This window comes from Fringilla coelebs (assembly GCF_963513975.1).
Source record: "Fringilla coelebs genome assembly, chromosome: 5".
In the NCBI taxonomy this organism is placed as follows: domain Eukaryota; kingdom Metazoa; phylum Chordata; class Aves; order Passeriformes; family Fringillidae; genus Fringilla; species Fringilla coelebs.
Window position 1 is genome coordinate 6,904,506 of NC_140033.1, and position 23,476 is coordinate 6,927,981.

General features: G+C 39.7%; 1 protein-coding gene across 4 annotated transcripts in view; it reads right to left on the reverse strand.

The window, feature by feature from the left end:
- The window catches only part of BEND7 (BEN domain containing 7), a 50,335-nt gene that overhangs the window by 18,781 nt on the left and 8,078 nt on the right, over positions 1-23,476 (reverse strand). For 3 of the 4 annotated variants that reach the window (XM_084206538.1, XM_084206537.1, XM_084206539.1), the window contains exons 3-6: positions 14,269-14,568; positions 8,540-8,662; positions 5,849-6,114; positions 862-1,087 (exon numbers count right to left, since the gene is read on the reverse strand). In XM_084206538.1, coding sequence (XP_084062664.1) covers positions 862-1,087; positions 5,849-6,114; positions 8,540-8,662; positions 14,269-14,568 — 915 coding nt within the window. The remainder of the gene's footprint in view (positions 1-861; positions 1,088-5,848; positions 6,115-8,539; positions 8,663-14,268; positions 14,569-23,476) is intronic. The other variant, XM_084206540.1, reaches the window with a different exon arrangement.

A 23,476-nucleotide genomic window follows, 5' to 3' on the forward strand; every position in this document is an offset into this window, starting at 1 on the left:
TTCATGGGGAGAGGGGTCCAAAAGCTGGCACAGAGGTGGTTGCAGAAGATTTTCCTGCCTCCTTTTGCTGCCAATGGACTCACAGCAGCTCCTCTTATTGCCCTGTGTCTCCTAAGTTAGCAATCTGTACCTGAGAACAAGTCATGGCCTCTAAAATAAGCTCCACTGTTAGAGCTTATTTTTGGCCTGTCTTTTGGTAATGTGGGTATTGTCCCTACAATATCAGATTTCAAAATAGAATCTAGTTCAGAAACTCTGGCCTAATAATATCAGCTCTTTATATGCTGTCATCACAGAGTTTGAAGGAACATGGGCTCTTCTGGAAGCTAGATAGCAATGACTGCTAGGAAAAATCAACCAGCAAAAGGTGCTCGCACCAAGAAATTTGCTCCCACAAGAGAGAGACCACTGCACTTATGAGCATCAAACTAATCTCATGCCAGTATTATCTTCCTCCATCTCTCCCCAATCTGGCCACCAACTACTGAAAAATTAACAGAGCAGACACAGTCAAATACAGTGTAAGACTCAGAACCTTGATTGAAGTGTATCAGTTACACTGTCATTATGTTTTCAAGATTTCTTTGCATCTTTGATATCTGGGGGAAAAAAAAAATATCTTACATGAACATTGAGTTTCCAACCTTAGAGCCTGACTTCAGAAACCAGGATCACTGGCTTAAAATTAACACAAGCTGTCCCCGTAGAAGCTATTTTTAACAAGTGAATGAAAGGGAATAAAAATAAGACTGCATATTTTAATAGACCTAACACACGTCAGAAATTCTAATCCCCTTACACTCTCCTTAGCTCCTTAGAATATGTTCTAATTACACATAGGAAAGAAAGCAGAAAACATACCTTTTATTGCACCCACAATATTTTGGTCTAGTCCTTTCCGGTTGTCATTGAGCCCTCTTTTCCTTTTGCCATTTGGTAAAGAGTTAGCCAAAGTCTTGTCATCAAAAAATGCACAGACCAGCTTCCTAAAGAGCAGACTTCCTGAGCGAGTGTAGTTTGATAGTATAGAGTCCAGCTGTGATTTTGGCATGAAGACATCAAAGCCTTCTGCAAGTTGCACTTCTGGCTACCAAAAGAATACAAATGTTTTAATTAAACGAGCATTCAAAGACATTATTTTACTTCAATCATGCATCTGGTGAGACTTTACAATCACTTCATCAAACCATGAATCTTTTCCCAGCTATTCAGGGCCACAGCAGCCTAATTCATTGAAATCAAACCCCATCAGTGAATAAGCACCTTAAAAGGCAAATCAAACAATCACACTCCTTGTCTAATGTCTGTAAAAGTTAACAACTACTGACATTAATTCTAGGCATACAGCTAACAAAAAGACAGGAGATACCTTTCAATGTTGGGTAATAACGACAAAGCACAGGATCATCGCAGAGCAGTGCTCCAAAGTGATGCTTTTTGAACATTTATCTAACCATTTAATGGACTTGTTTCACTGCCAAATGCTGTGAACAAGTGTGCTGTGGGGCAGCCAGGCACTTCCAAGAAGAACAAATGCAGGGATACTGGCCCAATCCATGTGGCTTCCCAAGAGAGCTTCCAGCAAAGATATGGCCCACATGAGTATAAGCAGATGATGAGTTCAAGGTTGCCCCTGGAGCCAGCACTTGCTGAGCATCCATTTGTCCCTCCTTTTCATAGTCCCAAAATGCATGTTTAGAAGAGGATGATGTTAGACAGACAGTTTATTTCAGTACAAAAAGTCTTAACAGTGAATCACAGCAATTTAAGTCACTGCCAAGGTGAAATGGAGGGGAAGGAGAGAAAAGAAAATCATGCTGTATTTCACAAGAGTCTTCTCTCAAGTACACTGAGGGCCAAAATAGACAAAGGCCTTTGAGGAATCCCCTTACCAAGAGTCTTTTTGCTGCCCCTGTCTGTACATATCAGAAATTACATGAAAAGCATTTGCAGAATTTTCTTCTGTGAGTACCATACAATGCCTACGATAACACTTCTTCACAGAATAATTACATATCTAGAAAACACATTGGAAATAAACTAAAATTTTGAAAATACTGTTTAAAAGTTGGCAAGGAGGTAAAAGAATTAGTGACCATGACATGAGGAAATAAGCCAATATTACAGCCTTGCTCCTAAGAACTTGCCCTTTTTTTCGCCCTACTTGAAATATATTCAGCAATGATGATGCATTTTCAGAGAAGTTTACAGAGCAAGAGCAAATGCCATCTCCCATCATATCACCTGCAAACATCTTGAGTCTAGACAGAAGAAAGGGCTGCCAGACTCAGGACAATTTGGCTGTGTAATTCTTTTCCCATGGATTTCTAAAAATCAGTATGGATTGTGTTGCAGCGAGTAGAGTATTTCCAAATGTACTGTCGTGAGATATGGATGTGTACTATGTGATAAAACTGAAGATTACCATGCTTTGGGAAGCCAGGATGAAGAATCTTAAAATATGCAGATAACAAAAACAACAAAAAATTACAAGAAGCATGTAGTTTCTCAGCTTGTTCTGGACGAAAATTTTGATTTTTACCTCAAGAACTTTGAAAATGCTGGATCCAGCAAAACAGTCAGTTACTGACATTTGACAATATTCCAGCGTAGGTGGGTTTTTAATACGTTACTTCTAAACTTCTGGTGACAGAAAAGATTTTCAAGAGTAAATAAATGCTGGCCAAGTTCACAACTTAGGAAAAATTCTACTTCATGTAAATTGAAAACCAGAATGCAGCTGACATGGTGATGAAGGACACCTGCCCTGTTCTGTTTCTTTGGTCTTGTGACAGCCATCTAAAAGCTGACCTCAATGATCCAGACACCCAGGGCAGAGAAATTATAGAACCATAGAAAAGTTTAGGTGCTTGACAACCATTTTGGGGAAGAAATTTTTCCCAATATCCAAAACAAACCTTCTGTGGTGCAACTTGAGGCCATTTCCTCTTGTCATATCACTTGTTAGCTGGGAGAAGAGACTGACACCCACCTGGCTACACCCTCCGGTCAGGGAATTACAGAGAGTGATAAGGCCCCCCCGAGTGTCCTTTTCTCCAGGATAAATATCCCAGCTCCATTGCCCTTCTCTGGACATGCTCAAGACCCTCAGTGTCTCTGTTGTGAGGAGCCCAAAACTGACACCAGGATTTGAGGTGAGGCCTCACCACTGCTGAGTACAGAGGGACAGTCACTGCCTTGGTTGCACTGGCCACACTATTGCTGGTATGCTCACCAAAAGCCAGTTAGTTGTTCCTGTGGTCCCTTTTCTGAAACCTCCTACTTAAAACCCAAAAACCAAGAAGGATCATGAGGGCCTGCTATTATCTTCTCTATTTGTACTGAAAAATCAATTACTCTCCTCTCCTCTTCCCTCCTCCCCTCCCTCCTTCATGGTTTCCCTCTTCCCTGGTTTTACCTTAGAACCCCTGCATTATGCTTTGGCAAGTGCACCAACCACTCTACAATAGAGCTGTAAAATACATTTCAAACCTTACCATTGTACCAGTGTGGAGGAGTCAGTATTATTTTAGTTTTGATTGTTTTTTTCTTAATATAGGGAACAATTTTTTTTTCAGTGAAACAGTTTGGAGGCAAAACTATGATTTATTCTTGCTTTCCTTTAGTAGTTAGCTATTCTTCAATCAATGACAATCAGTAACCATTTGAATTTCATGATCATTCTGAATGTAATTTCTCAAAGAAAAAGCACTTATTAATAGATAATGATCATGGCAAAAGGAACTGGAGGGTAAACTATTTGTGAACAATAAAATAAAGAAGACCTGAATGCTAAAGGCTTTTGATGTGCTAAAAGTAACAGGCAGTGAATTAGATTTAATCCTAGATATTTTAGTAGGTTGTAATATGTAGATTAAAAATGATTAGGTTATAAATGAAATATTACAACTGTAAAACAAACACAAGTTCAACTAAGAGTTGTAATCAGATCACTGCATTTAAAAAGCAGATTCTCTGATCCATGGTCCAGATTGAGGGTTTGTCTCACCAAGACATTTTCCACCTCTGTAAGTAGCAGTATTTCATCTCAGCAGGTCTGGACTAATTGCACTGGTTTTGGCAGCCCTGGTTTTATACCCATTAAACTTGGATTCTTCTTAAAGTTCAATAAATGTTGGCAAAATAGCAGTGGCAGCAGTGGTGATGTATGACACAGCACACACTGCAGTCAACCTGTGGAATATTCTCAAGGGAACATTCATTTATGGGGCTTTATAAGATGTCTTTCAGGGTTTTTCAGGCACACAGACATGCTGGTTGTGACCAAAACAGAGATGCTCATCAAAAAGTAGAAAAAGATAATGCTGCCATTCATTCTCAAAGAAGTGACTTTCCTAAGCCTTCTCAAAATATTTAAGGTCACATTTTATTTTTGCATTAAATATATCTGTTTTCATAACTCAAATGTTTTCTTTCCAAAGACAAAACAAAATCAATTTGTTTGTCTTGGGGTTCTGGCTCTGTAAATTTAGTGAAACAACTTTTGTGGCAAGCAAGGGCTCGAGCATGGAAGGACAGATGAAGACCTGATTTATGAACCAAATGTTTTCTCTTTTTTTCCTTAGGTCAAACTGGCAACTACAAAGAATCGTGTCCAGCGATGAAACACATTCATAAAGCCAAATTAAATTCCATTGCAAGCACAAAACTGTTTTCAAAACCGTGTTTCAAGCTGACAAGAGTGCCACAAGCAATGAAAAATTATAAGCACAAATTGCATACTGGAGATAAATTACCAGTCCTCCCCAAACCTTTACCTCAAACATTATTAAGCTCAGTACTACAAAAGGAAACCCTCTGAAAAAAGCATCAAACTAGTTACTCTGTATCACTACACTGACTCTGTGGCATGAGACTGCAACCTAATTAGTGGTGTGGCTTGCATCTCTGTAACTGAATTATCCTGACTGCTCTTTTTTATTATTAGTTCCCTCTTCCAGAAGGATAGAATATTATCTGCTGCATTGTTTTCATTTATGCTTATTGATACAGAATTTAATTATGTTTTTCTAGCTCCTAGTATTTAGGAAATTGCAAAGAGCCTGCTCAAAATTAAAAATATATTAGAGAAATTAATGAACAGTTTACTTGTCAGTGAATTGGTTTGGATGACATCAATTTGGTCATGAAATAAAGCCAATCATCCACCAGATACAGGGAATTTCTATCAGTGTGTACATGAATCAAGAAAACATGCTTACTGCAATTTTCTATGGGAAAAGTGCATATTCTTAGAGTGGCAAATTTTGGCCTTTTTTGTCACACTGACATCATCAACAGTGCTGAGGCCCTACTACAGCACACACAGCAATCAAGACCAAATGACCCAATTCAGCAAAGAATAAATATGAATTTTTCTAGAGATGAGGAGTCCCCCAAAGTCAGCAGGACCAGAAAAGCAGGAAAGCACATAAATACTCCTTGGCAGGATAAAGACTCATGTGTGGACTACATGGGGTCATCAGCAATGATGGGGCTGTGAATGCTTTACACACCTCGCACTTTTCATGGCTCCTCATCTCACCCGTGGCTCTTGGCATTGGGAGAGATGAAAAACAAGTTTCCACTGAAAGCTCAAAAAACAGGAGCCTTGAACTCCAGGGAAAACTTGATGCTTGTAAAAGTTGAAAAAAAAAAAAGACCCAAAACCTTTTAATGAGCACTCCACACATCTAACCCTAACATCTCCAACCACTCCTACCCAAGATTTGCTTGTTCATTCTAACAAAAAGTGAGAAGATGCATCGATGTGACTTGAGTACTGATTCTCCTGAATGAGTCAGTATTTCAAAATCTTGCAATCCTGCATATTAAAATTTTAACTTACATCTGATGAAGCTGATTCAAGGATAATTCCAAACCCTGAAACAGGGGTCTCTGGCTTCAGGGGGGGTTCAATTGCTTGCAGACTCGATTGTTCCAAGTTTGCCGTCAGCCTCTTCTCGTTCTCTGGAGAGCTGGGTTTCTTAGTCGTGGAAACTGCTTCAACAACTTTGAGGGGCAGTTTTCTCTTTTTATTTCTCTTTCTTGATATTGTTGACTTCTGTGCACAAATCAGAGGAACAGGAGGCTGCTGTCTGTTTTGAGTCCCAACTGAATGAAAGAAATTAATGCATTAATTTTACAGACAAAAGCCCATGAATATCCACACAGATGCACCATTAAACTACTGACTCACTGAACTTATTTTCTAGATAAGTGATGTGATTTTCAGGGCTGCTGGTGCATGGGAAACAAATAAGTTTTATCACCTTTGCATAATTTTCCAATCTGTACAATGGGGATAATGACAGTGAGCTCTGTGGTGAGGCTTTTCAAGCCATACTGATGAACAGTATTTTAAGGAAATTAGGAATACACAGTTCTTTTTCCTAGTGACCACTGGATGGCTGGTGACATGAAGCACTTAAGTGATGATTAATTTGTGTGCCTTCTGAATGACTGAGAATCTCAGTCTTTGAGGATCTCTTCCTGATAAAGTAAGATAATACAAGTGCTAATGCAATTACAGTTATTTTTATGACAGTGGTCTCCAAGTTAATTAGCTCAGCAAGAATATTTCAAGTACCATTATGTGAAGAATGAGTGAAAACACTATTCAATAGTTTAATTTCTGAGGGAAAAAAAGTAACCCAAAGTTCCATCAGTTTGTTTTGCTCATCCACAAAAGCTGACATGTATTACCACTAAAATATAAGAAACCATATTTTACATTTATCAATATTCTGCATTTTCCAGTCTTCACAATCATTTGTATAAATTAATGCACCAATCCTGAACCTGTACCAATATGAACAAGCCCTCCAGCAGAATGCTATCAAGATATTATTATGTGTGTGGATAAATCACTAAGATCAAGGTGAAAACAAAGAAAAAGCCAGAAGTGCTCTACATGCAGATCAAACTCATTCAAGATATGAGCAAGCTACAAAAAGTCCTCATCTACATAGCTTCAGGAAGAAAACAAACCTCAGACTACTGTTTATTAAAATATTTCTGGAATATTTCATTTCTGGCAAGGATTTACAAGACTGTGATGTGTAGTTTATAATTAAGACAGTAGGGTGTTTGAATACTAAAGTAAGTTATTACACTTTCACGTACAAGTTTGAATGTTAGGTTTTTTTCCTTTTAGCAACAAAAATGCCAAATTATTTTTTTTTCTCTGCAAAACCATAATTTCAGAAAATATTAAATATTCCAAGTGAATCAAAAGAGTCACGAATTAACAAAGGTACTTACTCTGTAGATACATAATATAATAAATAAGAAATGTTCTGCTGCTGAAGAGTCAGCTCTTTTGGCATAGACTCCAGGTTTCTAACTCTCACTCACAAGCCATTTTTCAATCACCCATGTGATTTCAATGAAATTGGTCTGATTGCATTAAAAAAATCCCATGTACCAGCAAAAATTGTAAAACTGGGCTCTTGTGTTCTTCTTTGTAAACTGATGACTTCTAGAAAAGCATTTTTATGTGTGCCAACTGATATTACAAAACCTGTCTGATCGTTCCCATCACTCACTCAAACATTATACACCGTGGAGACAAGGAGTTTTGTCAGCCCTTCACTCCACCCATCTTTCAGTTAATTACTCAACACTCCCTTTTCTTACAGAGGTCTTATCCAGCCTCTCCACAAGAGAAGCCTCCATGGCTCCAGTCCCCATCATTCCCGCTGGATGGGCAAGTCAGCTGACTAAAACACTAATTTTTAGGTAGCACAGAGCCTGCAGCTTCACATCAGCCTATGATGACTTAACTCTACCTACCACGTTCTCATTATCTTGCTGGCTCAACTACTCCTCTGGCTCTGCACTGTTCTGTTTCAGCTCCCAACCTAGGAGAAAACTAGACTCAGTAATTTTCCCCAGTGAACAAATTATTGTGGGTATACACACTGAAAGCTGGTACTTCACAGCCAGAGGAAGGGTGGAGGCCAAAACATGCAGTAGCTAGCTCAGCTGTGACTACCAGAGAGCTAAAAGAGGTTTGAATGAATAACTATTTGGTAACTTTCAGCTACCTTCAAATTTTATTTTTCTTACCCCTAAGATTAGTGAACTGGTAAGCAGAACACAGGTGAGGTAGCATTTGGCACCCCTGAATCAATACACTGTGAAAACAAAGTGGGCATATTGATCTGCCCACTCAGCTCTCATTATGTATCTCATCACATTAATTTTATTTTCAATTTAGCCTTAAAAGGCTAAAGATAAAATCCCATATTTCAGGTAAGGATCTGAAAAGCAGAAGTTGCATTTCCAAGAAACTTGTGAAAATTTGACTTTGACTGATACGTCAGGAGAGTAGGAAACAATCCAGGTTTTCCTGAGTGCCCACACAGACTTTCATCTCCTAGACCATTCCCTAACAGGAAGATCACAGAATCATAGAACAGTTTGGGTTTGGAAGGGACCTCCAAAGACCATCTCATCCAACACCCCTGCAACAAGCTGGGCCATCCTCAACTCGATGCTTGCCACAGGTATGCACAGGTGGGACTGGTCACTGTACCTGCTTGCAGCTGCATCAATTTTCGCATGGTCTTGAGCTCCTGAAGAATGGCCTGCAGGGTTGACTGGCAATTACACGTACAGCAGTTTGGTCCAACTGATGAATTCACCATTGGAATTTCTCCTGAAAGAGAGTGGAATGAAATGGGTGAGATGTAAGCCACACAAAATCACCCAGACAACAATTGGCAGGTGTTTGAAGCTATGATCAATATACTAGATTTTAAATCAGATCAAAAGCATGAAAGGAAGTAATTTTCAACATGATTCCTTTTAAGAGGAAAGGACCTCTAGTTTTTACTCAATTACTAATATGTGCAATTATATTGAGTTGGGTTGCAATGTTTCATGGGCTGGAGAAGACTGCCCAGAGTGTGAATATAATACACTCCTCACAGCAGGGCTTTCTATTGTCAGGCTGTTCATCTTGAATAACAAAAGTACCAAACCTCATTACAAACATACTTATTTTATCACACACACATAAAAAAGCCCATCTCCTGGAACAGTTTTACAAAGAATGAAGACAGTCTGTGCAATAAAGGTTTGTGCTGTACATAAAATGAGAGTCTAGGAATTTTTAAACTGCTTGAATCTTACAGGTGATTCTTCACCATGTGAAGAAGAGAGAATGAAAATAAAATATCCTACTTGGAGAAAAAAACCCAAAACAACAGGACAGAAAAGAATCACATGAAAGCTTTCAAATCTGCTCTTCTGTTTGCTAGGGTGGGATTGTTTTCTATGATGTTTTCCACCACTGTGACCTACAAGATGGGCTTTCCAGAGTTTCCCTTTGAAAATTAATATAGTAGTTCAAGACATTCCTTTTTTCTAGTAATTCTTGTTAGTGTTTAACTGAACTCACATATTTCTAGTTCTAGCCCTCAGCAGCGCTTTTATTACTGCTTTACTTTCCAGAAATTTTTCATTTTTTGTTCTGAATTAGAACGGGCTGTAACAGCTGAGGGGTTTCAGACTTTGCAGGATAGCTGTATCCTGCACTTTAGCTTAAGACAGCTGTATCCCTAGACAGCTATCCCTAGCTGCAAATAAAAATTTTGCTCAAGACTGCAGGAGGGATGACCATTTCATGAAGACAGGTACAAATGCACCTAACAAAGTAACCTCACTTGGTGCCACATGGGGACTTCAGCCAGTGTATTTCCCTTTTTCTTCTGTAGCCTGACACTTACCAGGTGCCCTTTAATCATTACCTAGCTAAAGTGAACAGAAGCAATTAATTTAATCTCCACATTTTTCATTATTACTTCTGCTTTCCTCTGAAGCCAAACCAGGTTATTAATACCTTTTCAGGTTTGGGTTCTGTTCTTTCATCAGAGATCCTGGATATCAGACCCACACAGATCCCCTGACTTTAATCCTCATTTGAAATAACTGAAAATCTGGCCACCACCAGGCACTTGTTCTCTACCTCCCTCCATACAGTCCTTCAGACCTGAAGCAACATCTATCAGACTTGAGCAAACTCATGGTCACACTCCAAAGGTGAGCTGCTTGTAAAGCTAAACTAATCATCTCTTAAAGATAGCTGACATCATCTGGGTGTCACACCCCTCTTTTCCTCCAATATTTAGATACTCCATATCCTGCAATTACAAATTTTGGTATTTTAAAATATCATACATGGATAAAATCTGTTAAAACTGTATTAAGATAAATGGAGTAGTTATCAAAATCCCTACAAATCTAGCAAATGCAATAAAACCACTGGCTTCATCTCTCAAAGGTTTCAGCTGCAAATAAAACGATTTTTGTACTAAGAAGTTATTTGGAAAACAGGCTGAGAATCTCAAAATAAAACAAAAAGGTTTCTGACTCAGCAGGACTCTGCCTAGTTTGATCTCACCCTTCCTTTGTACACAGTCTATTCTTTAGAAGTCCCTTGGGGCATGGATGGGATTTTACCTTTTCAATGGTCTATAAAATGTTTAGCCCATTGTTACAGGTACAGAGGAAAAAAAAAATGTTATCTTTAGCTTTGCAGCAGATTAAACAGAATCCCTCAACTTGGCTCCACCAATACCCTTCACCTACATGTTTTAAGTAGACTTTTAAGTAGATTAATTTCAAGACAACTTATAATTTAATAGCACCAGCATAACTCTACCTTTCAGTAAGACAAGCAGGTACCCCAGAAATGGGAATGCCAGAATTTAGAAGAGTTTTATTAACAGACAAATACAAAGCAAGACTATCCTTCCCTCAGTCCTTTCTCAGTTGTTTTAGACTAAAAGATCGTTAGGATATAGCCTATCCTTTCTCTTGATCAGAATTCAATATTCTAGAAGGCTTCTGGAAGTGTTTTCTTCTGGAAATGATATCTGAAAGACTCTGGGGGGAAACAGCGTTGGTGGCTTTTGTTTCCTTCTTAACGAAGACTCTACATCGTGGTGAATTGCATGTGAAAACTTGAACAAACTGTATCAGTAAATACCTGTGCATCTTTCCTGTTGCAATATAACATGTTCCTAATGAAAACACACAGGCACACAGGCTCCTGATGGAAAACCACAGGGTCTATTTTCCCATTGAGGCACAGTGGATTTACTTTATAATGCCCATTAGCATTGATAGAAATTACCCATGTAAATCTACCATAGGTACTGGGAATGGGAAAAGAGACCACCAATATTTTAAATCAAAGCAGGGTTCTACTGACTCCTTACATATTCATGAGGGTTTTTTATTTTCTTTCTATCCTCCCTCCTCTGATCAGTTATTGTGTTGTAAGAAATATCTAGTAGAGTGTTCTCAGTCATTGTTCTAAGCACTATCTTTATCATTTTTAGAGGACAAAAGCAACCCTTTTCAACCGTAATAAATCAATTTTTAATTTTAAAAGGAGATCAGACTTTTTATTTTTATGAAGGAGTCTTTAAAGAGTCATCTCCCTCTCTTTTGGAAGCTAGCCAGCAGGCAAATTTGATACCTGCCTGTGTGAGTGAGAGAAGGAGATGACACAAGTACATGAGTTGCTTCTCCCATGTGAGCAGTAAGTAGCCCAGGACAGTGTTTTCTTCCAGCTGGACCTGCTGAGAGGGAATTCACTCACTGTAACTAACATTGCTATCAGTTTAAACTGGAAAAGCATGCTACCCAGTGAAAATGATCTTGATGCAACCGAAAAGCAATTCAGCTGCTGCATCACTGCTGGATTTGGTACAAAACACAAGAAATGAAACTCCAGTGTGAGTTTACTGTCTACAATAGGACAGACCTGGTGCTCACTCTTTGTAGTCTCAGATGGCTTCCACTAAAAACAGTGGGTCACAGATGTCTCCCTAACACCCTGACTTGTGGAACCACCACCTTAAGTCTGGTTTGGAATAAATCTCTTTGGTTTTCACGTATGTTCCTACTCTTCCCTCTTTTGCAGCAATATCTAGGCTTGCCCTGCTCCTCTTTTATTTTAGTTGATGCCTTAAGTTTTAGCTTTCACATTTTTCAGATTCTGTACTGCATTAGTATATAACTCTGAAATTCATATAGAGTGTTAGAAAGTTCTCTTCACAGTGTAGTAAGACAAAACAATCCTTTTTGCAGCCCTCGCAGCTCCAGGCCCCAAAAAGGATAAACAAAAGCAAATTGGGGGGAGCAAAAACTAGGAGAACGTGAGTTCATTACCTGAAGCTGTGATTGGACAAGTAACCCCAATATGTAAATGGACCAAACTTATAAAAGTGTGAACACTCATGACCCGTTGTCCATCTTGGGTGTAGCCTTGGCCAGGCTCTTGTACTGCCCTAGGTGTAACCTTTGAAGGCCTTTTTAATAAATACCTACTTTATTTCTCTTACTCTGTCTAGCCTCTGCTCTAGGTACAGGCATCACTGTCAATAGCTTTCTCGTGAATGTTTTCTATACCAGCACCCATTAAACATTTATTGCAGCCTCTCCTTGAACCACCTTACCCTGTGAGTAGATAAGTGGACCACTGAGATGGACTTGATATGTCTATTACATTCAACTTTGAGCAATTCAGATAGCCTACAACACATGTCTTCATTTTTTATATAGTATCTATACACAGTGGACAGAAAGAGCTTCTGGACTCAGATCACCTACTACAGATGCCTGAACATCTCCCCAGTGATGACCTAAGCCTGACAGCCCCAGGTAATAACATTATGTCTGGCAGTTTTGTTCTGGTAACGTAAACACCACGGTAAGAACCAAGGAGTAAAATCTCCCTTGAAGTACTGTTCAGCATTTCTACACCCAGCTTTTAAGAACTTTGTCCATCCTCTGAATAAAATCTAAAATACTGAGTCTGATGCTCAGGCTCTCAATGCAAGGGATGGGGGGAGAATCAGGCTGTTAAAACGCCCCGAAGAGCTGTGTACTCGGTGAGGAGCAGTTTCAGGGCTCAGAAATACATCAAAAGTTTTTCTCACTGCTCAGAAATGCATCAGAAGTTTTTCTTCCCTAGAGACCAGGCTCTGGAGCCCAAGCAGGAGTCAGGATCACAACACCCCATCATCAGAGGCAGACACCTCAAACCCAACTGCTACACAGATTGTCTTTTCAAAGGCGGCCAGAGGAAAGGGCCCACACCCTCCTTTATGTAATAACCCAAAAGATTGCATTCCTTTCAGCAGCAGGACAGCTGCAAAGGGAGGTGCCTCCTGGGCTGCTCCCCCAAGGGCTGGGAGCCTGGGCATTTCTCCTGTCCAGCCCAGGAGGTTGCTCAACCTGACCCTTCCATATCCCATTGACCACTTCAAACCTGTAAGAGATCATAAATCAACTGGAACCTTCCTCCACATACAAAAAAATCAAAGCTGACATTTTCTTGCTTATAGGGCCAAATCCTGTCAACACATTTTAGCTCACATGCTGAATCAGGCCCCTGAGGGGATAGAGGTGCTGCTCCACCTACTTTCTGGATTTGGGAACAAGGCACCTAATCTATGCAGGCTTGGGCACTTCTGTGCATGCAGAGAACTGTCCCTGCCAGTGCACAGGGCCTCTGAGGACAAAGAAGGAGATGTGTGATGAATTTTGGGTCCTTCCATATTTAGAAGATTGTTATGGTGGGGTTTTGACAGCAGTTTTTTAATCTGGCAGCAAAACTTCAATTCTCTGGGACTTAATAAGAAAAAGGCATTTTAAAGGCACACTGCCATCTACTTCAGGGCAGAATTCTCTGCCAGTACTGGATTGGCCACACTCTAGAACATGCTGTTCACAGGTAGACTCCATCATCTCTTTTCTCCAGTAGCCTCATTGGAATAAAAGCCTAAGGCTGTGATGGAATTTTGTACCTGCAGTTCAGTGGCCTGTTATAAGGCCATCCCCTTATGAAAGGCAGTAGAATCCTGCTCCACAAGTAGTGTCACAACAGTGCTACATTACTCACAGAAAAGAGGAGTGGTAGAGGTTGACATTTAATTAGCCATGAATTTAATAACAATGACAAAAGCTGTTTAAGTAAGTACTGTATAGAAATTAAGCTTGTAAAGGCATTGAGTAATTCTATCCTATCACCATTTTAAAAGCTAAGACAGATGGTAGCAGAATGTGCAGTGCCCACTTTCACACCTTTTTGAAGTGATAACTATGTGCTCATTTTGTAGACTCTGAACTATAACTGCTTTCAGTGCAGTGCTACAATAGATCATCACAACAAAGGCAGATATTTAGTAGAGAACAAGGAGGGGGGGGGGGGAAAAAAAGGCACCGTTCTCAGTGTCTAACAGGTCATACCATTGGATGCCACAGTTCGAGCCTGATTTTGGAATGTTTTGGATCGAGTTCCGTATTGCCCTGAAAGATGGCTGGCTTGGGGTGAGAGCTCATTCCATGCTCCGCTCTGGGACGGATGAAGGCTCGCCTGGGACTCCACAGGGGGATTCAGGCGCTGGGCCCACGCTAAGTCTAAATCTTGGGGCTCCTCCTTCAGTTTTTCTCCTTCTTTGCCAACTCGTTGATAGATTCTTCCAGTGCTGTCATTCAGTAATCTTCTCATCCCTGTAATTTGTTTTTTAATTTCCCGGCTTTCATCTCCTAATGAAAACAGAGCCACAGTTATCACTGTAAATTAGCAAAAACAGTAATGGGTAGCAATTAGTGGTTTTAGATGCCAATAAGAGCTGGAGCAAATAAATAAATAAATAAATAAATAACAACAAGAAAGAAAAGGGATGGTTGAATGGTTGTTGGGATGTACCAGGCTATGCCTTCACACAGCCATGGCTGACAGCTCTCATGCCTGAAAGACCTGCTGAACTTGGCTTCCTTGATGTTGTTTCTAAGGCTTTGATGAGTAAATTTTTTTTTTTGCCAGAAGGAAATAATAATAGCTACAGCAATTTCAAATAAACTGTCCTTTTAAGAGCCTGATCCTATTCAGGCATTGACATCAGTGGATATTTTCCCTGAGTAAAGCCCAAAGGATCAGACCCTTTATGTATCAGTTTGCTGTATGCTCAAGGATGGATCCTACCAAAAAATAAAGCACAGAAAGCACCACACCACACACATGCAGAACAGCACTGCATCTATTGATTTTAATGAACAGAATTAGTTCCTTATTCCACAGAATTTAGTAATACTGGATTATACAGGAATAAATTAAACAGTAGCTAATACGTGCGTAACTGCAGATAGCTGAATTGCTGAATGTCTTCAAAATGTAGATTCTAAAAAGAAAATGAAAATATAGAACAGAAAAATGTGACTGTTCCAAATAAATTCAGGGCATTTAAATAATAAAAGTTGCATACTTAATATGCCTGGCACCATTTAAGTATTAATTTTACATATGAAACTGCTGATTGCACAATGAATAGATGTGTTTTGGGCAGATAGTAGCCTGTTTTGCTTGTTAAAGCATACACTACACTTCATGAGTAATAAGGAAGTGTTCATTGCCCTTTCTGAAGAAAGAAAGAAAAATCAAATACCCTAAGCAAATGTAATAAGTAAGATGTAGAAATTGATGAATCAACCTTCCTTTATAGAATACTTAATACAATGATGCCTGGTATCCTCTACTCAATTTATATTCCTGCTTCCCTAAATAAACCTATTTTTGGAAAAGCAACTGTACAAAAGAAACTTTAGAAGAAAAAAAAACCTACTCTCCAAAAATCCAAGATGCAAGGTGTGCCATCTCTGGTTCAACAAGGTACTTGAAAGAGTGGTAAACTCCAGGCATGTGAACAATTTTATCAACTCAATAGCACCATTCAGTTGCCTAAACTTAGGTGCATGTTTAGGTAGCAGCTAAACCAGACAGCTAAAAGAGCAGCAAACCCCTCCCCAACACAGGCCAAGCTCAATGTGACTGGGACTGCTGCACACCCGGTGTACTGAACACCCAAAAGAGGGAGGTTTTGTTCTAACAGGAGGATAAGCAGAAGGGGAGAGGAGCTGAACAATGTGCTCCAACCTCTGCTGGATCCCAGCATCTCCTGCTTGACCTGGCGCACCGGTTCCCTGGGCTGGTGCCAGCTGGCTCCAGCCCACCCCGATCCAGCGAGGAGAGTGGGCGGCTCGCAAGAAAGCTTTGAGACCAAACTTAGAAAAATATTTGCCAACCCTGTACAGCAACACTCCAGCACCATTTCCACTCCAGCTAACACAGTGAGAAAAACCCTCTGCAAGGAAGTTCTGCACTGTATTTATTTATTTTGTTGGTTTGCCTGCGGATTTATGTGTGCGGGTGTGATTTCATTAACAGTAACAGCACCAATTCCTTTAAAATGACACTTTTTGGCCCCAACCCAACCAGGGGTTGACTGTTTGCAGTTCCCAACCTTGAAAGGCTGCAGAGTAGCCCTGGACTCCAATTACTGAGATACTCACAGCCGTACACTGCCCGCTGCCCTTCTCCTGTACAGGGCTGTACCTGCCCGGATCCCAGCTCCAAATGTTCCCACCACACCACAGCCTGGAGCAATCCCTTCCTGCCGTGCCATTTAACATTACCCTGGGAGTTTTAAGTTGGCAATTTGGATTTGTGCTCAATGGCAAAATGTATGTGAGTATCAAAACAGCTTCCCACCCACCTTCTCCTGCTGGGTGCAGAGACTGTGCTACGTGTCTGGTCGGGTGACATGTTGTTAGAAAGATTAAATTTCCGTTACCCAATTACATAAAATATTAATGTTAATTGAGCTTATTCAGCCTTGATTCTGTTCCCTTGTTCCTTTATATAGAAGTATTCCTATACAGTGACATGAGCATACTTTACTCCAGACAGAAAAAACAACTACATTTATGTTACAATAAACCCTGAACACGCACCCTACATAAATTTATCGTTTTGATTAGGTAGATCCTTACAGGAAGATTCACCCTCTGTAAGCTTGTTTGTTGGGGTCTGGGTTTTCAGAGTTTTTTCAGGGATTTTTCTGTTTGTGGTTTTTGTTTGTTTGTTTTTGTTTTGTTCTTAGGATATGTCTTCCCTTTTGCAAGAAAGTGCATTAAAATCCTACAGGCTATTAGCCTGACTTAGTCTTCAGTGCAAGTTTACATCTCTCCTCTGCCAATCATGCCTTCTTCCAGCTTTTAGTTTGTAGCTGATCAGCAACAGCAGCATCCTTCCCACAGGAGGGGTGAGCAGATGATGTTATACCATCTGAATCTGCAGATAGGTGCAACACCAGTAAAAGATTTTAACTTCTTGCTCCCGGGTTATCTAATTTGGCTATTAGCTCTAGAGCCCAAGGACAGCATTTTGTAATCAGTTATTCCACTGGTGATAATTTTCACAGATAGTGACCACGTAATTTAAAAATGGAAGAAAACCATAGATGGGGCACAGAGAAAACACAACAACCCAAATTATAATGTCCTGTGGAAGAGGCAGCCTTCTTTTAAATGCTAAACAGAATAATAAAGAACTGGGGGAAAACCAGTTTATTACATAGCAATCTGCATTATCTATCTGTGCAAAGCTTTCTAAGGTAGATGCTGAGGCCTGAGAAGACACTTCAGCCTCTCTCTGTACACATACCAGAGGCTCCTCACCATTTCCAAGGAGATGGGGATGACTCCAAAGGCTGCCTACAGGATTTGTCATTTGGAGACCCCATGTAATCCCTGGGTTATATCTGAAACAATTGAAGTTACTTGCAAAACACTAAAACACTTACAAAATGCTATTTAAATAGAACCACGGCAAGTTAGAGCCCTATTTAGGAACTTGTATATAGAGATGTCAATTGTCATAACAAAAACATATTAACAACTTTCAATAACTACTGTTACAATTGTTTCCACGATGGCCCCTTACAAACAACCTATTTTTTTTCCTACCTGACCTGACTGTAATCTTCTAAAACGACAACAAAAAAAAAAGGTGCAAAACCAAGCCCTTTTTAAATAAATGCTACACAACATAAAAAGTAATTTCCTCAAAACTAATTTCAATCTATTTCCTTACTGAAAGTGTACAGGACATAAAAACTTCCTGCTTCGAAAGATTCAAGAATGTTTAAAATTACAAAGGAACAAATGTCAACAGAAAATTGCTCGAGCCTGCAGGAGCATCCACGTGCCAAGTGTGCAGCTGTCTGAAGCAACAGGTCTGTAAACAACCCCAGTTAACAAAATATTGATGATAATTTATTTATTACACTCTTCACTCCTATATGCCTGTCCATCTTTTCACTACTATGTTTATAAAACTTAATATATCACATTGCCTACCAACATCTTGTTATACTGTTCCTGAACAGTTGATCAAATATTATCATAGCACTGCAAACAATTATAAAATTATATGTGACCATATTGATATGTTCAAGCATTAATTTTATCCCAGTATCACAGAAGTGGCAACCACGTCTGTATTAATGTGTATGTTTTAAAGTGTATAAATGGGTGAACAGAATTAAAGTTGCACAAATGTCTGTATCTGATATTTCCTTCCTTCGTCTCACAAAACCAAATAACCATCATGTTCTCTTTGTCCAGTATTTTGCATTTCCTTCCTTTATTTTTAACATTTATGTTTCTTATATATTTTGGGAAATATTCATGAGTTGACTTTGAAAATAAAATTAAACTATAATTAATAGAAAAATTGTATGTTTTTTTGACAGATGAAACACATATGGCATCTTTTCCTTTGTTGAACATATAAATAGGGATTTTTCCTGGATCAGGCTGGTTACTGAGGTTACTTTTATCTCAGATTTCCACCTTTGTGTCCAACTAAGCTGAAATTGGTGGAGCTGTTGCAAGGGTAGAAATGGCAGCGACAGGCAGCCAGACAAGCACATGTGAGCTGACAACATGAGCCTGGTTTGTATGGAAACAAGGCTTCAGAGGTGAGAAAAAGTGGAAGTTGAAGCATATGGTGTGAAAGCTCAACAAAAAATAATAAGTAAGTGCAAAGGGTTATATAATTAAGCATATTAAACTGCAATTTATTAGATGCCATTTGAATGCTGCCCTCTCTGGAAGGGGGCCAGCAAAACTCGCCTGCTGTGTTTGAAGACTGTAAAGGGCTGATTCAGCTCAGGGAATCAGGAAGCATGTGCACACAAGGCACACGTCTCCACTGCTCAACCAGGCTGAACTCACCAAAACACCTTTTGGAATGCTACACAGTGTTCAGGTATTTCCATCAGAGACAGTTATCTTAGAAGGAAGCTCAGCATCCCTTCTCAGCAAGAACTATATCCACATCAAATAATAATTTTCAAAAATCTAGGTATTTTTTAGTCATCTTGTACCACAAGTTGTCCTGAAACAGAAAGTTGCAGAGGTCAGCATGGGGAAAATAGAGGATCCATGTGCATGATTCCTTATCAGAGCAAAGGTCTCCTAAATCACGTGGAATCTTACTGTGACTTCTCTGTGCATAATTAGAATCAGGCATCCATGTAACTAAACTGATGGGGTAAGTACACATTTCCCAAAAAAGTGATCCCAGGTCTTTGCCAGCATACAAGATTCTACACTGAAGGAAGAACACAGGCAACAACATCCTTGGCAAATTAAAAACCTAAACCCCAAGTTAGCAGGGAGGGCAGTGGTCATGAACCGTGTCAGAGGGTCACACAAACAACATGAGTTACAAGCTGGAGAATTTGACTCTGCTGAACTAACACATGGGGACATTGAAGCTGTCTAAGTTGAGGCATCTTAGCAATGCTCTAAAACATCACCTCAAAGCTCTTTCCTGTGTTCATGTCACCACACAAAGCACTAGAATTAGATATGCAGGAAAAGTGGATCACCCTCAGATCAGATCTCTTACTCACAAAGCAAGCACAGAAACACGTGGTTTGATAACCCTGCCTATCATGAGACAAACAAAGTTATTAAACCTCATAAACACTGATGTAAGCAAAGAAATTTGCAGAATCAAACCCAGGATCAGACCCTGAGAACATTCAGGCTTTTGGGGTTATTTCCCTGGAAACTGGGTCATACCAGGTGGCCCAGCTACCACTCCCACCACAAACAAAGTAAATCTTTGGAAGAACCTGGTGAAAGAGGTTCAAAACACCCAACAGGAAGACCTACAGAAACACAAGTTACACACTTTCATGCCCACTGTGCCAGCTAAATCACTTGGGAAAGGACAAGTGAGCAACTGTTCAAAAAAAGTATATATTAATGGGGTCATATGATTTAAAAAGTAATAATAGATACACATCAACTTCCCCCAGTTCTTGGAAATATCCCAGGCCAAGACCGCACTTTAGCCCCAAAGGGAAATACTTTACCAAGTTAGATCATTAGAGAACACAGATACATAAAATAAACTTCTATGCAGTCTTAATTACAGAAGCCACTACTGCAACAACCAGACTCGGGATATAATCCTATTAACAGTAACACAAGTCTGTGAAGTTACTTGTTAAGTCAACTTTTTCTCTGTGAATAAATTGCAAAGGATATAATTTCTGGGACAGAATAAATTCTTGAAATTAGTGAGTAACTTATGCATTGCTCCCCTGCTCCAAGAAAACATTATTTATTTTTACCATGACACAGCGAAGTTATTAATCTGCTGCCTTCCATTTGAACAATGTGAAATGCTGTAAAATGCACAGACACCTGCATTACAGTACATTTCAGTTCCACTTTATATCAGTCATAAACATCTCTGTTTTGGACATCTCTTCAAAACAAATGCTCCAAGCACACTGTGCGTAGCATGCAATTTTATGAAACTATAAAAGTTCTTCACTGTTAATTACACAGACAAATGTCTCATCACACATTTGATTACCAGGATAATATAATTAGTTTTCTGCATTAACCTTTCAAACATAGAGCCTGAATTTCAAGTTGAAAGCATTGTAAAAACACTCAGTCTGGAAGTATACTATATTTCCACTCTTTTCGTGCTGGTAATAAAAATATTAAGACTGAAAACAACCTATATGGTGTATGCAAAAGATTTTTTTAAATAGACAGTGTAGGTTTAATGATCACTGTCCACAAGACACAGGCGTACATAGTCTCTTCAAGGGCTTGTAATACCAAGTCTGGGCTAGCAGCCCTATGACATGGAAAAATGGAAGTCAGGTCTGTTTTAAATTTCACCCGTGTTTGAGGTTTAAGCATTTCACTCTGGGCTGCCTCCTCCTTCTGAGGCTGAGCAGTCTGTCCTGGTACCAGATAACTTAGCCCTTTCCTTCAAAACAAAAGACATGCCAGTCCTCATCCACAAAATATAGCAGTGATATTCCACATTCCCTTGGAATTCTCGTAAAGACTGCGGTTAGCATGTCCTTCATCTAGAAAGATGTGACTTCTTGTTCATCATCTTATCAGAACAAAGGACTGGGGGAGAGGACAAGCCACCCCATCCCCACTCCCAACACTGTACTACATGAGAAAACTTCCCAAGCTCTATTCAGATAGCAGTTGGACTCCACACCATTGCAGCCATCAGAGGTCATATCCAGTACCATGTTCCTTTAATTGCACTGAAGCTTTCTCCAATTTTCAGCCTACATTTACACAGAGCTGTATTGTGCCCATTTATGCTGGTGCAAAAAAGACCATCTAGGTTCATCAGGTCTTTCTTGACATCTCTGTACATTAAACAAACTGGATTCTTCTGATTTACTAATTTACCCTAGCGGCTCCCCTCTTCTCAACAGCAGTTTTGAGTTAACCACGCTCAGCTGTGCAACAAAGGCATTTCCACATCCCATTTGTCATAAAGCTTCACTCATTTATAGACTGCCACTAACATTTCACCTTCCCTAAAGGTAATAGTTTCAATGCTGTATCATAGCATCCATTCCATACTAAAGGCTCCACCACACTGAGATTTCAGCTGCTGATCCCATGGATCACTTAAACTGGAGAACAAACTTGACTCTAAATCACCAAGTTGGAATAAACATCCTTCAGAGATAAATCCTGGCATAAAGCAGTGAAATCAAGTGAAGCAGTGATTACACCCTGACTATACCTGATAAGGAAGATCCTTGATAGGATTCACATTCTTAAAGGTTAAATTCTGACTCTTGAAATAGGTGAACTTGAGTTTCAGTCACAATGAAAAACTGGACTTACTAAAAAATAAAAACCTAAACAAATCTAAGGACAACACAACCAAGCCAAAATCAAGATCAGTGGGTCTGACTCGCAGCACAAATGTCAAAGCACACACTTCTGCACATTCTTAGAGCACCCTGGCTGATGCCTAATTCTTGCTAAAGCTTTTCATGACTTAGAGTTGGAAGAAAAAGCATTTCAAGTCAACCTGTGGTGAAGCTCACTCCATCAGGTTTATCAGAGTTCACCAAAAGTGCTTCCAGAACATGAAATCCAAGCACAAAGCACAGCAGTGGCCTTTGCTTCTCCTTGGAAATGGGTGTAGGGAAGAAATACTTGCTCAAATGGTGAAAATATGAGAAGGGAATTTAAGGCAGCTCCAACCCCTGTTTTAACACATCCTCCAATTCTCTCCCATTTGCTTCTGACCTCTAGAAGAGGATGGAACTATGACTTTAGGAGACAAAGGCATTTTGCACGCAAAGTAACTTCAAGTGCCAATTCCCACATTTCAAGGCTACTTGCTGGCTCCAGGGGGCAACACACACACAGGCTACAAAAACCTTAAATCACCCCACAAAAATGTTTTGGCTCCTGGGGCTGAAAAGGAGAGGCAGACATTCCCAAGTTTCTTGGTGTAAAGGCATCTGCTTTCCCCAAAGCCTGAAGAGAGTGTTCACAAACTTGCCTTATCCAGATCAAAAAACTGGCTCCTACTTCTTTAAATTTAGCCTGCCAAATCTTTGCCAAGAGGGTTTTTATCCAGGTGAGGTCCTGGATGCAACTAGAAGGAGATAGAAGCAGGAAAGGAAGAAGCACTCGGCAGCTGAGGAGTTATACAGGATAAAAAGTGTGCAAGAAAGCTAAAGGTTCACTGATAGACAGTCACTGATATGCTGTAATACATATCATGCTGCAGACTCTATATTACTTCTGTATTTTCTTTACACATTTTTAACTGTTGATTTAATTTAATTTTGCCATGCCAGGATTAGCAGGCAAGCTCCAGAGGTGAAAGGACATTACATTAAGACAGCACATTAATCCTCTATCCCACCCAAGGCAGAAGCAAAACCAAACAAATAGCAGCTTCCTGGAAATTGAATTTCTGTTATCCAGATGTCAAAGATGTAATACCCCAATTACACAAACTATTGCCAGTGAAGCATGCCAGGGAATATGCAATGTAAATGGGGTGAGCACAGAGCTGCAAAACTGCAGAGTCAGCATCTGGCTCTCTGAGTGAGTGATAATTAGCACTGTGTGTAGACACTAATAAACATTTATGTCTGAAATTACAACTTTTAGCAGTGTTAATAAAGGATATATTGGCAATTCATAGAATAAAAGGGTCTTGAAAAGAACATCATATTAAACAATGGCAGGCGCTTTCTGTGCTTGCACAGAGATTTTTTCCTCCCTAATTGCAAATGGC